Source organism: Notolepis coatsorum (genome assembly GCF_963971535.1).
Source record: "Notolepis coatsorum genome assembly, chromosome: 11".
Classification (NCBI taxonomy): domain Eukaryota; kingdom Metazoa; phylum Chordata; class Actinopteri; order Aulopiformes; family Paralepididae; genus Notolepis; species Notolepis coatsorum.
This window is the reverse complement of record NC_140175.1, coordinates 125,403,362-125,417,039: the sequence shown is the minus strand read 5'-3', so window position 1 is coordinate 125,417,039 and position 13,678 is coordinate 125,403,362. Positions and strand designations below refer to the sequence as shown.

Below are 13,678 nucleotides of genomic sequence, written 5' to 3'. Positions count from 1 at the left end.
CACGACACTCTGTCACTACACTCTGTCACTACACTCTGTCACTACACTCTGTCACTGTCCCAGGTCTGTCACTACACTCTGTCACTACACTCTGTCACTACACTCTGTCACTACACTCTGTCACTACACTCTGTCACGACACTGTCACTGTCCCAGGTCTGTCACTACACTCTGTCACTACACTCTGTCACTACACTCTGTCACGACACTCTGTCACGACACTCTGTCACTGTCCCAGGTCTGTCACTACACTCTGTCACTACACTCTGTCACTGTCCCAGGTCTGTCACGACACTCTGTCACGACACTCTGTCACGACACTCTGTCACTGAACCAGGTCTGTCACTACACTCTGTCACGACTCTGTCACTGAACCAGGTCTGTCACGACACTCTGTCACGACACTCTGTCACTGAACCAGGTCTGTCACGACACTCTGTCACGACACTCTGTCACGACACTCTGTCACTGAACCAGGTCTGTCACTACACTCTGTCACTACACTCTGTCACGACACTCTGTCACTGAACCAGGTCTGTCACTACACTCTGTCACTACACTCTGTCACGACACTCTGTCACTGAACCAGGTCTGTCACTACACTCTGTCACTGAACCAGGTCTGTCACTACACCCTGTCACTGAACCAGGTCTGTCACGACACTCTGTCACTACACTCTGTCACTACACTCTGTCACTACACTCTGTCACTACACTCTGTCACGACACTCTGTCACTGAACCAGGTCTGTCACGACACTCTGTCACGACTCTGTCACTGTCCCAGGCTGGCAACATTTAGAAAATGCGGCGATAGCGCTCTATTCGATGAGTATCGACACATGCGAAATAGAGTAACCAGCCTGGTAAAAAAGGCCAAAATAGAATACTACAAAACAAAATTCCAAGAAGTGAAAAACTCCCCCAAAGAACTTTGGCAAACTCTAAAAAATCTGGGGGCTCCCATTAGAAACAATTGTTCAGCTTCTTCAAAGATTGGGTTGGATATTGATAATGAAATTTGCTTTGACAGTGCAAGGGTGGCCCAAAAATTCAATGATTTTTTCACTACAGTGGCATCAACACTTGTGAAGAAGTTACCCGAACCCACTGGACAGTTTGGTAGTAGTCATGTATTTAATTATTATTCAGATAAGGTTGCACAGGATTCCTTCAAATTACAACCAGTGGACATGGCCCTGGTAGAAAAAACGATCAATACCCTAGGCAAGGATAAAGCTACTGGAATAGATGGCTTACCAGTGAGGTTTATCAAAGACGGAGCAAACCAGATTAGTGAACCTCTAACACATATCATCAACCTATCACTGAAACAGGGTATCGTACCCGATGACTTAAAATGTGCCAGAGTGGTTCCACTACACAAAAAAGGAGATAGGACAAACGAGGGAAACTATCGTCCAGTTTCTATCCTCAGCGTCATCTCCAAAGTTCTTGAGAAGGTCATATTTAATCAAATATCAGATTTTCTTAAACGGACAGATCTCCTTTATCAATTCCAGTCTGGCTTTCGCCCTGGGTATTCTACGGATGCTTGCCTGATTGATCTCACTGACCATATTCGAACCCAGATGGACTGTGGCAAACGAACTGGCATGGTTCTGATTGACCTGCAGAAAGCGTTTGATACTGTTGACCATCAGATCCTGCTTGAGAAGCTCAAAGCCTGTGGGATGGACGATGGGTCGGTGAGATGGTTCAGGTCGTACTTGACTGGGAGGACCCAGGTTGTGAACATAAATGGTGTCGCATCTTCATATAATGAAATAATATGTGGGGTGCCGCAAGGCAGCATCCTTGCTCCAGTGCTATTTTCACTATATGTTAATGACATGGTGTCTGCAGTATCCTGCAGACTCCTACTGTATGCTGACGACTCGGCACTTCTGGTGTCTGGAGACGACACGGCAGAAATACAAGCCGGTCTCAGTAGGGAGCTGGAAAGCCTTCACAAATGGTTAGTTGACAACAGATTATCTATTCACCTTGGAAAAACTGAGTCAATTCTATTCAGCTCAAAACATAAATTAAAGGAATGTTCCCGACTTGAGATAAGCTGTAATGGCTTCAGTGTCGAGTCTAGAGACTGTGTTAAATACCTAGGTGCAGACCTCGACCAAACACTCTCAGGGAAAACAATGGCCCTGAAGGTGATCAAAAAAGTTAACACAAGGGTGAAATTTTTGCACAGAAAAAAGAGGTTCTTATCACTGGAAACTATGAAACTGCTTGCCAACTGCATGATCCTCAGCCAATATGACTATGCAAGTACGTACTGGTATAGTGGTGTTACAGTGGAATGTAAACACAGGCTACAAACCAGCCAAAATAAGACCATACGATTGGTCCTAAATCTGCCACCTCGAACCCATATTGAGCCATGTCACTTCAATGAGGTGGGATGGCTCCCTGTGGAGCAGAGGGTCTCCTTTCTGAAACTGGGACATATGTATAAAATGTTAAATGGATCTGCCCCCAGATATTTATGCTCTCGTATTGTCCTGCGTGGCCAGGTCCACGGACGACAGTTACGGTCTGGACAGCTCTCAGTTTATGAGCCTAGAAAGGGTTCCTATTCACAGAATGGCTTTCTGTCTACAGCCTGCCGGCTGTGGAACTCTCTGCCCAGGGCCATCCAAAACTCCCCCACTATTGCTGTCTTCAAGAGGGGTGTGAAGCGACATCTGCAACAATAGGTTGCAGAGGGTGCTTGGCCACCACTCTTGAAGAACAGGAACATGACATGCTGTAATGAGGCTCTTAGAAAATTGTGTTGTCTATTTTATCTACTTGTTGTATCTATTTTATCTTAACTCTTTCTTTGTGATTTATTGTATTTTTCTTGGGACCATGTTGGAAACAAGTCGACAGACTTTCACATGTTATCCTTGTACTCCTTGTTTTTATACTATTGTATAAATTGTATGTACTAAATAAAAATCAAATCAGGTCTGTCACTACACTCTGTCACTACACTCTGTCACGACACTCTGTCACTACACTCTGTCACGACACTCTGTCACTACACTCTGTCACGACACTCTGTCACGACACTCTGTCACTGTCCCAGGTCTGTCACTACACTGTCACTACACTCTGTCACTACACTCTGTCACTACACTCTGTCACTACACTCTGTCACGACACTCTGTCACTACACTCTGTCACAGGTCTGTCACTACACTCTGTCACTACACTCTGTCACTACACTCTGTCACTACACTCTGTCACTACACTCTGTCACAGGTCTGTCACTACACTCTGTCACTACACTCTGTCACTACACTCTGTCACACTACACTGTCACTGTCCCAGGTCTGTCACGACACTCTGTCACTACACTCTGTCACAGGTCTGTCACGACACTCTGTCACTACACTCTGTCACTACACTCTGTCACTACACACTGTCACTGTCCCAGGTCTGTCACTACACTCTGTCACTACACTCTGTCACTACACTCTGTCACTACACTCTGTCACTACACTCTGTCACTACACTCTGTCACGACACTGTCACTGTCCCAGGTCTGTCACTGCACTCTGTCACGACACTGTCACTGTCCCAGGTCTGTCACTGCACTCTGTCACGACACTGTCACTGTCCCAGGTCTGTCACTGCACTCTGTCACTACACTCTGTCACGACACTCTGTCACTACACTCTGTCACGACACTCTGTCACTACACTCTGTCACTGTCCCAGGTCTGTCACTGCACTCTGTCACTACACTCTGTCACTGAACCAGGTCTGTCACTACACTCTGTCACTGAACCAGGTCTGTCACTACACTCTGTCACGACACTCTGTCACTACACTCTGTCACTGAACCAGGTCTGTCACGACACTCTGTCACTACACTCTGTCACTGAACCAGGTCTGTCACTACACTCTGTCACGACACTCTGTCACTACACTCTGTCACGACACTCTGTCACGACACTCTGTCACTACACTCTGTCACTGTCCCAGGTCTGTCACTACACTCTGTCACGACACTCTGTCACTGTCCCAGGTCTGTCACTACACTCTGTCACGACACTCTGTCACTACACTCTGTCACTGTCCCAGGTCTGTCACTACACTCTGTCACGACACTCTGTCACTACACTCTGTCACTACACTCTGTCACTACACTCTGTCACTACACTCTGTCACTGAACCAGGTCTGTCACGACTACACCTGTGAATCGATACCGGTACCCAACGGTACTTTTTTCGGTACTTTAGTCTCTAAAAATGTAATCTACCTACCTCAGTTGTATTAAAAAAAATCAAAACTTCATATTTAATAAATAAATAATTTATTATTATTATTTACATCTTACTGATGTAAAGCACTTTGAACTGCAATCCCCTGTATGAAAGGTGCTATACAAATAGTTATTATTATTTATTTAGAACAACATATATATATATATATACACAGTCCCACACATATCTTTAAATAAATGTTATGTTTATTTAAAAATATTTAACAAATTAAGTAAAAAAGGTACACATCTATATATTTAAATACAAAATAAATAAAGGTATTGTATTTTACAAAATAACAAGTATAAAACAAGGGTAAACAAACCACTCTAGCAGCAATTAACTATTCTGCTGATAAAAAAAATTGTCAAATACACATCTATATATTTAAATAACAAATAAATGAAATTATTCATTTTACAACTGATTAAACAAACAAACAATCTAGCAGCAATGAACTTCTCTGCTGCTGATTGAGTATTCTAGCAGTTATTTTCGGTCCACACTCAGTCTTTGGAGAAGACCCGCTCTGCCGCGGTGTGTTTGGTCTTACATAACAGCCTGTGGCTTGTTTACCGACGTCACATCCAATACTCTTCTCTTCTGTCCTCCTGACTGCGCTTGCTAACGTTAGGGAGCTAACGTTATGTCCGACGATTAGCTAACGTTAGCTTAATGACGTTAAATAAGTTACAAATATGTGAAACTATGGAAGGAGTAAGCCGACCGCTAAAAAGAAAACCCACCGCGGCAGTGCGAGCAGATAACAAAATAAAGCTACGAGAGGAGTGGAAGTTTGGACTCTTTGAAGATAGTAGTGTTTCAAGAGCAGAGGTGGAAAATAAGCTACACTTTCTAACAACCTGCCCAGTGTGCCCACTGTACCAAGATATCAGAGACATATACACACTCCCCATGAATTGCAAACACCCAAAGAGAGTTTGAAAACATGTATTGTGTACACTGTTGTTGTTGTTGTTGTTGTTGTTGTTGCGTGTAACAGTCATAAAAGATCTGAGTAATTTTCTTACTGTCTTTACAGGATATGAAGGCAGAGTGGGTATGGCAGCGATCATCCTAAAAAAAGACCATGAATTAGATGGTTCAAGACTCTACAACCATTTGGTCAAAAGACTCCCTTCATACTCCTGCCCCTGCTTCCTCAGAGTGCAGGTAATGTTGACACTTAACACTTTGATCGCCATGGTTAAATTCATAATTTACCATCCCTCGCCATCAGGCCACGTGAGCGGATCGGCGCGGCCGAGAAATCCGCTCTTCGCTCTTTAAAGCTTGGTCCGCTCCGCTAATCGATCATGTTGACCCTGCCCCCAAGTCGCTCTCCGCTCGCTCCCCGCTCACCTTGAATCAAGCGCTCCCCGCTCCCCGCACCAGATCGCTCGGCAGTTTTTATTTTTTATTTTTGGAGCATGGTGTAAATTAGCTCAAACTACAACAGTCTACACCCCCTGGGCCCCTTAACAATTGTTTGTATTGAGCCGCATTGTAATTGTACCCATTCTGCAATGTTAAATAACGTTGTTTATCCATTCACTAGCTCTATTAAGCGATGATAGGCTAGCCGAGCCACAATGCTATGGTCGCTGCCATTAACGTTAGCATGTAAGCTAACGTCAACAACAATGGCGTCGATACTTTTTCTAACAGGAGTGAGTGTGGGCGTCTCTACAGTGACAAAGCCTGAAGAGGATATCACAGGTTCACCCTTCTCATTGGTTGAAAATGGCCTTCATGTTTGTACATCGCCATCTGTTGCTTTGACATTGTACTGCATGTATATATTACATCAACAGTGTTAAACCACTGTGAGCGACCTGGAGTGGATTGGAGCGGAGGAGAACTCTCGCTCCGGACGTCGCGCCGACCCATTTTAAAACCCACTCCTCGCTCACGTCAAAACCGCCCGCTCCGCGCCCCGCGCCGCTCACGCTCCGATCTGCTCACATGGCCTGCTCGCCATCTCTATTTGTCTATGGAGACGTTCCCCTTCTTTGCAGGGCTATAACTTTTTAAATTGTATTGCTAAATTGACATTATCATGGCCCATTCAAGGTCCTATATATATTGTGCAGTGTGTAGCAACGTTATACTTTTTCATTCACATATTCATACTAAAATACGGTCTAAAGTATAAGTATGTTTTTATCGTTTTCTGCAGCTTTCTTCAGAACGTGATTTATAGCCCCAAATGCATTATAATTTATGCATGATGAAATACAGTTTGATAGCGATCTGTGCCAGATAATAAATTTCAACTGGAGGTACTTCTAGAAGTTACTACGTATCATCTGATGATGACCGGATGGGCGGGGGGTCGTTTATAATTCCGTGGGCAGCGTTAGATGATTCATCCAGTGTGGGTCATATGATCATCATAGCAGTTTATATGGAACACGTTAGAATATAACGCTGCAACTCACCGTGGCTTCCTCGCGCCACTGGCAGATGATGAGCGTGGAACAGAATTTTTTCTATTATGGGATGGAGAAATGCCCGATCCATTTCCAGGTTGTATAATAGTATATACGTCCAAATCATGTAGTTTTTTCGAGTTATTTGCACCGATCGATGTTCACTGTGTCAAGACGGAGTCTCTCTAACGATAGCGAGTGCCCAGACGACATATGGATGAGCACGTCCGGTTTGACGAGTCGCTTCCTGTTGGCGATCTGCCGATCGGCCACCAGATGGCGCTCTTGAACCGCTAGAGAGTTGAGTGGAGCTTTGCAGTATATCCCAGGTCCCCGGAGGAGAAATATGATTTCGATCACAGATTTTTGAAATATTGATATCAAAGACGAGTTACGTCTAAACACGTCATCGGCGATTAAAGTGTTAATTACTTTAAAGCACAATATCTATCTCTCTTTATTTTCAGAATGCATTATGGGTAAACATACACACTGATTTTTGAAGGAAAAGAGCCTCTCTGCACTAGGGATGTGCATCTCCATCACTGAGGCCGATGCGATGCGCATCTCGATACGACTTCCCTGTTTGTTGATAACTGTGACGCGGCTCTCGCCTTCCGTAGTAGCGAAGCAAAGATAGTCTCTGCTGAGTGCTGACAGAAGTGGATGAGAGGAAATTATATGAATGAATCGGGTTTTACCGATGCAAAGACTCTACAATAGAGTTCAACCTGAATTGTAGCCGATGTGCACTTTATCCACCGGTGCACTTGCATTTTGAACGTTTATGCCGGTGCACCGATGCGAATCGGTGAATACTTTTTTTTTTTTTGTATCCACTTTTTCTCCTTATTTTCAATTTTTCTCCCATCCCAATTTTCGTGTCTCCAATTCTCCCCTCCCTGTCCTGAACGTTGCTCAACTATGCCCCCCACTGGTCGGTTGTAGAGAGGATAGAAGCCTTGCATCACGTGTTTCCTCCGGCACACGAGGAGGCAGCCTGTCGCATCTGTTCGCCTGCCAGCGCGGACTCTCATTGGCGAGGTGTAACGCATGGGAGGCTCACACTACCCTCGCCACTTCCTGTCTCTGCTGTGCAGGCGTCTCCCAACCGACCTGTAGGGGTCGCTGTCCACAACGTCCAATCCCCACCCATCGACTTCCACCCGCTGACTCTGCCAATGAGCCAGTACGACGGCCGGCCCAAGCCGAAGGCAATGCTGAGACTGGGATTCGATACCGGAGTCTCTTGCATTGGTGACGAGCGCAATCTCTGTTACGCCACCCAACCGCAGAATCTGTGAATCTTAACATCACTACTCTGCACCTCTCAAGTCCCCCCAAAATACCACATCAAGACACAAAGACCTTGAGGAACACCATAGAAAAGTGCATGCTGTGATTTGGTATCAGATGTCTGATGTCATTGTACCTATTGTCATTGTACCTTGGCAAGCCATACATCATCTGAACGGCCCAGGTCTCTAGGTTGTGGCTTTCGAGCTCCATTAGGGTGTAATTATCCTAGAGGTCACAATAGGTTATATTCAGTGTTGTGCTAGTTACTGAAATAGTAACTAGTTACTAGGGGTGGACGGTATATACGGTATGAATTTGCGCTACGGTATGGATTTTGACTATACCTTGTGACCGGTAGAGCAACTCTAAAGTAGCACGCGTAGTGGGCGTGTCAATGCGCAATTGTCATTTCATAATAGACACGGAACAGAGCGGACCAGATCGAACTAGCTCTTCAGCTCTGCGTTGCACACAGCTGTGTGGCAACTTCTCTTGCGAGTCACGCAGTTTCTATGTGTAATGTAAACTCTGCGACGGATCCAATGGTCTAACATGCTTTGCATCCTCGCCATTCTGGAACGCCCACATCGCGCTAAAACCTTATGTAATGTTAACTGTTGATGTAGCCTCAGAAAACTAACGTTGGCTAAACTCCTAGCAGCCTGTTGATGTAGCCTCAGAAAGCTAACGTTGGCTAAACTCCTAGCAGCCTGTTGATGTAGCCTCAGAAAGCTAACGTTGGCTAAACTCCTAGCAGCCTGTTGATGTAGCCTCAGAAAGCTAACGTTGGCTAAACTCCTAGCAGCCTGTTGATGTAGCCTCAGAAAGCTAACGTTGGCTAAACTCCTAGCAGCCCCCTCTCTCTCCCCCTCCCTCTCTATCTCTCTCTCTATCTCTCTCTCTCTGCTAACAATCCTGATTCGATTCTTGAACCTATTTCATTCCAAAGGAATATATTGATGGACTATAGTATATAGGTCAGCAACTGTAACAGAATCATTAAAAAAATATGTTTTTACATGTTTCAACGACAAAAAAAGCCAGCGGTGGGCCGACATAACAAACGCTGTCACTGTTTACTTGTGTAAGGACATGGTTCCTTTTCAAACTGTCGATAGAAAGTGCTTTAAAGACAAAACACGATCCAAGATATGCGTTACCTGCCAGCAGACACTTGAGAAAAGGTTTTGCATTTTTCTATTGCAGTTTTGCACAATAAATGTTCTTAAAATACCTCTGTACTATGTGAAATATGTCCTAGTAATACAACAGTACAGTAATAGCTGCCATACCAGTGTGTTACCCCTTCAGAAGAATTTATATAGAAATTTTAAGATAAATGAATATACCGTGATATATACCGTTACCGTCTATCCTTCAAATTATACCGTGATATAAATTTTAGACCATACCGTCCAGCCCTACTAGTTACCATTACTAGTTACTTCATTTCAAAAGTAACTCCGTTAGTAATGCAGTTACTTACACCAAAAAGTAACGCGTTACTGTGAAAGTAACTTTTTAGTTACTTTAAAAAATATATATATATTGCTCCCATTAATGCTCTTACAGTAAAAATCTGTTGATCAACTTGACAGTTTCCATTCATTTGCATTCACATCACTGAACTCTGTTAAGCAATGTGGTCTATACAAACACAAACCTGACACAAACACAAAGATATGTTGTCCCCGGCGGCTGGGTAGCGCAGTGGAGAATGCACTCGCCTACCACCGCAGAGACTCTGGGATCAAATCCAGCTGTCAGCGGTACCTCCGGCTTGGTCGGTCGTCCCTACTAACACAATTGGCAGTGTTAGCGGGTGGGAAGCCGGTGGGGTATGTGTCCTGGTCGTTGTAAACAGCGACTCCTACTGGTCGTCGGGCGCCTGTTCAGCAGGGAGGGGATCGGGGGGAGATAGCGTGAACCTCCACACATGTTACATTCCCCCAGTGAGTCTCCTCACTGTCAGGTGAAAATAAGCGGCTGGCTGACTCCACATGTATCGGAGGAGGCATGTGGTAGTTCTACACCCTCCCTAGGCCGACAGTGGGACAATGCGCGCAACGACCAGGAAGGGAATTGGCATAGTGAATAAATTGGGATGGGAGCAAAAATACAGAAAAAAGTGAGAACAAAAGAATATATAAAAAAAATAAAAGATATGTTGTCCCGATGTAGTAAGAAATGCACCGTGCCGAATCAGACTGTTAGATTGTCACTACCTTCACGCTAGCTATGGGTTCCTAAGGTTCTCTAGTTTCATATGATATCTCTACCTTCATGCTAGCTATGGGTTCCTAAGGTTCTCTAGTTTCATATGATATCTCTACCTTCACGCTAGCTATGGGTTCCTAAGGTTCTCTAGTTTCATATGATATCTCTACCTTCACGCTAGCTATGGGTTCCTAAGGTTCTCTAGTTTCATATGATATCACTACCTTCACGCTAGCTATGGGTTCCTAAGGTTCTCTAGTTTCATATGATATCTCTACCTTCACGCTAGCTATGGGTTCCTAAGGTTCTCTAGTTTCATATATGTCTACCTTCACACTAGCTATGGGTTCCTAAGGTTCTCTAGTTTTATATATGTCTACCTTCACGCTAGCTATGGGTTCCTAAGGTTCTCTAGTTTCATATGATATCACTACCTTCACGCTAGCTATGGGTTCCTAAGGTTCTCTAGTTTCATATGATATCTCTACCTTCACGCTAGCTATGGGTTCCTAAGGTTCTCTAGTTTCATATATGTCTACCTTCACTCTAGCTATGGGTTCCTAAGGTTCTCTAGTTTCATATGATATCACTACCTTCACGCTAGCTATGTGTTCCTAAGGTTCTCTAGTTTCATATGATATCACTACCTTCACGCTAGCTATGGGTTCCTAAGGTTCTCTAGTTTCATATTATATCTCTACCTTCACGCTAGCTATGGGTTCCTAAGGTTCTCTAGTTTCATATGATATCACTACCTTCACGCTAGCTATGGGTTCCTAAGGTTCTCTAGTTTCATATATGTCTACCTTCACCCTAGCTATGGGTTCCTAAGGTTCTCTAGTTTCATATGTCTACCTTCACGCTAGCTATGGGTTCCTAAGGTTCTCTAGTTTCATATGATATCACTACCTTCACGCTAGCTATGGGTTCCTAAAGTTCTCTAGTTTCATATGATATCACTACCTTCACGCTAGCTATGGGTTCCTAAAGTTCTCTAGTTTCATATTATATCTCTACCTTCACGCTAGCTATGGGTTCCTAAGGTTCTCTAGTTTCATATGATATCACTACCTTCACGCTAGCTATGGGTTCCTAAAGTTCTCTAGTTTCATATGATATCACTACCTTCACGCTAGCTATGGGTTCTTAAGGTTCTCTAGTTTCATATGTCTACCTTCACGCTAGCTATGGGTTCCTAAAGTTCTCTAGTTTCATATGATATCTCTACCTTCACGCTAGCTATGGGTTCCTAAAGTTCTCTAGTTTCATATGATATCACTACCTTCACGCTAGCTATGGGTTCCTAAGGTTCTCTAGTTTCATATTATATCTCTACCTTCACGCTAGCTATGGGTTCCTAAGGTTCTCTAGTTTCATATGATATCACTACCTTCACTCTAGCTATGGGTTCCTAAGGTTCTCTAGTTTCATATGATATCACTACCTTCACGCTAGCTATGGGTTCCTAAGGTTCTCTAGTTTCATATATGTCTACCTTCACGCTAGCTATGGGTTCCTAAGGTTCTCTAGTTTCATATGATATCTCTACCTTCACACTAGCTATGGGTTCCTAAGGTTCTCTAGTTTCATATATGTCTACCTTCACACTAGCTATGGGTTCCTAAGGTTCTCTAGTTTCATATGATATCTCTACCTTCACACTAGCTATGGGTTCCTAAGGTTCTCTAGTTTCATATGATATCACTACCTTCACGCTAGCTATGGGTTCCTAAGGTTCTCTAGTTTCATATGATATCACTACCTTCACGCTAGCTATGGGTTCCTAAGGTTCTCTAGTTTCATATGATATCTCTACCTTCACACTAGCTATGGGTTCCTAAGGTTCTCTAGTTTCATATGATATCTCTACCTTCACACTAGCTATGGGTTCCTAAGGTTCTCTAGTTTCATATGATATCTCTACCTTCACACTAGCTATGGGTTCCTAAGGTTCTCTAGTTTCATATGATATCTCTACCTTCACACTAGCTATGGGTTCCTAAGGTTCTCTAGTTTCATATGATATCTCTACCTTCACACTAGCTTAAAAAGAGTGCACTAGAGCCCACAAAAGTCAGCTATTCTACTGGACCCGCCGGCGAGCTTAAAGTGTTAATAACTTTATATTTCTACCATGTAGAAATGTAATCTCCACCTCTTAGCATGGCCAGTGGTATAGAATGTATATAACCCAGTATATAATGCATACTTTTGTATATGAGAAGTTGAATGTAAGTAAGATAAGTGAGGACATGACGGCGACCTGTCTCCCTCTCAGACCAGCATGGACATGACGGAGACCTTCAAGCAGCAGAAGAGCAAGCTGGTCCAAGAGGGGTTCGGACCCGACACCGTCCGCGATCCCCTCTACTTCCTGGACGTCTCTCAACGCGCCTACGTCCCCCTCACCTCATCACTCTACGACAACATTGTTTCTGGAAAGATCCGTCTGTAGACGATATGGTGGTGTAGTGGTATTCTGTGCCCCCGCCTTCCTCTGTATTTCATTAGTAACTGGACCCGTAGGTGGGTATACTCTCAATGGCCCTACGGAAGAGGTGGGGATGGTCTGTGGCCCTGCCCCAAACCCTCAACTATAAATCTGGTCAGACGTTTGGTAAGGGTGATGAGAGATGCAAGAGATATGCATTTCAGATGGAGGGTATGACTGGTGTATCCCTTTTAGCGGGCACGGGGGGGGTCAAATTGACGGTTTGCAAAAGAATGATTGACATGGTGATCCACCAATCCAGCCGTATTCTGTCGCTGCTTCCTCCGACACCGGTGTTCTGACGCCACAGAACACGATGTTCCTCTCGAATGGAGAGCAGGGTTTTGTTAACACATTAGTACTTGAAACGGGAAGTAAATTAAGAAAAACACTGTTAACCCTTTCACTGCCACACGACAGAAGGTTAGCCCTTTACTATCACACAACCGACGGCGATGCTCCATCATTAGCATCATTAGCTCCGCATTTGATGCTAATGATGGAGCATCGCCGTCGGTTGTGTGATAGTAAAGGGCTAACCTTCTGTATTGTCACAGTGAAAGTTAACCGGCTGTCGTGTGGCAGTGAAAGGGTTAAGAATTGTTGTTGGGGAATACTGACGCACAGTTTTGAGTGTCTGTGTTATTTTCTGGTAATTTGTTATGGGTAGTAGTGTTAATACATAGCAACTCTAACTAAGGAGGTGGGACTAGCAGAAATTTAGCAAAAAAAATATTTTCGTTTCATGGAGTGTGACCTTTAAAAGTCGTCTTATGTCTATGCGAGACCCCAACGGTCACCATTACCAGTCAGAACTGGTTTGGTGGAAACCTCTTTTAAATGCCCTCGTCGAGGGATCGTCTCTGTTGTGTGTATGCGTCTTCATGTCCCATGAATGCCATCAAATTTAAATCGGCATTGATTACAGAACTCCACAGTGAGCTGTATCGGGTGATTACATGGCTCA

At 44.1% G+C, this 13,678-nt stretch overlaps 1 protein-coding gene across 1 annotated transcript in view; it reads left to right on the top strand.

The window, feature by feature from the left end:
• The window catches only part of LOC311236624 (long-chain fatty acid transport protein 6), a 97,136-nt gene extending 83,982 nt beyond the window's left edge, over positions 1–13,154 (top strand). The window contains exons 9-10 of the mRNA XM_084324330.1: positions 5,315–5,445; positions 12,499–13,154. Coding sequence (XP_084180456.1) covers positions 5,315–5,445; positions 12,499–12,675 — 308 coding nt within the window. The 3' untranslated portion in view covers positions 12,676–13,154. The remainder of the gene's footprint in view (positions 1–5,314; positions 5,446–12,498) is intronic.
• The last annotated feature ends 524 nt before the right edge of the window (positions 13,155–13,678 follow it).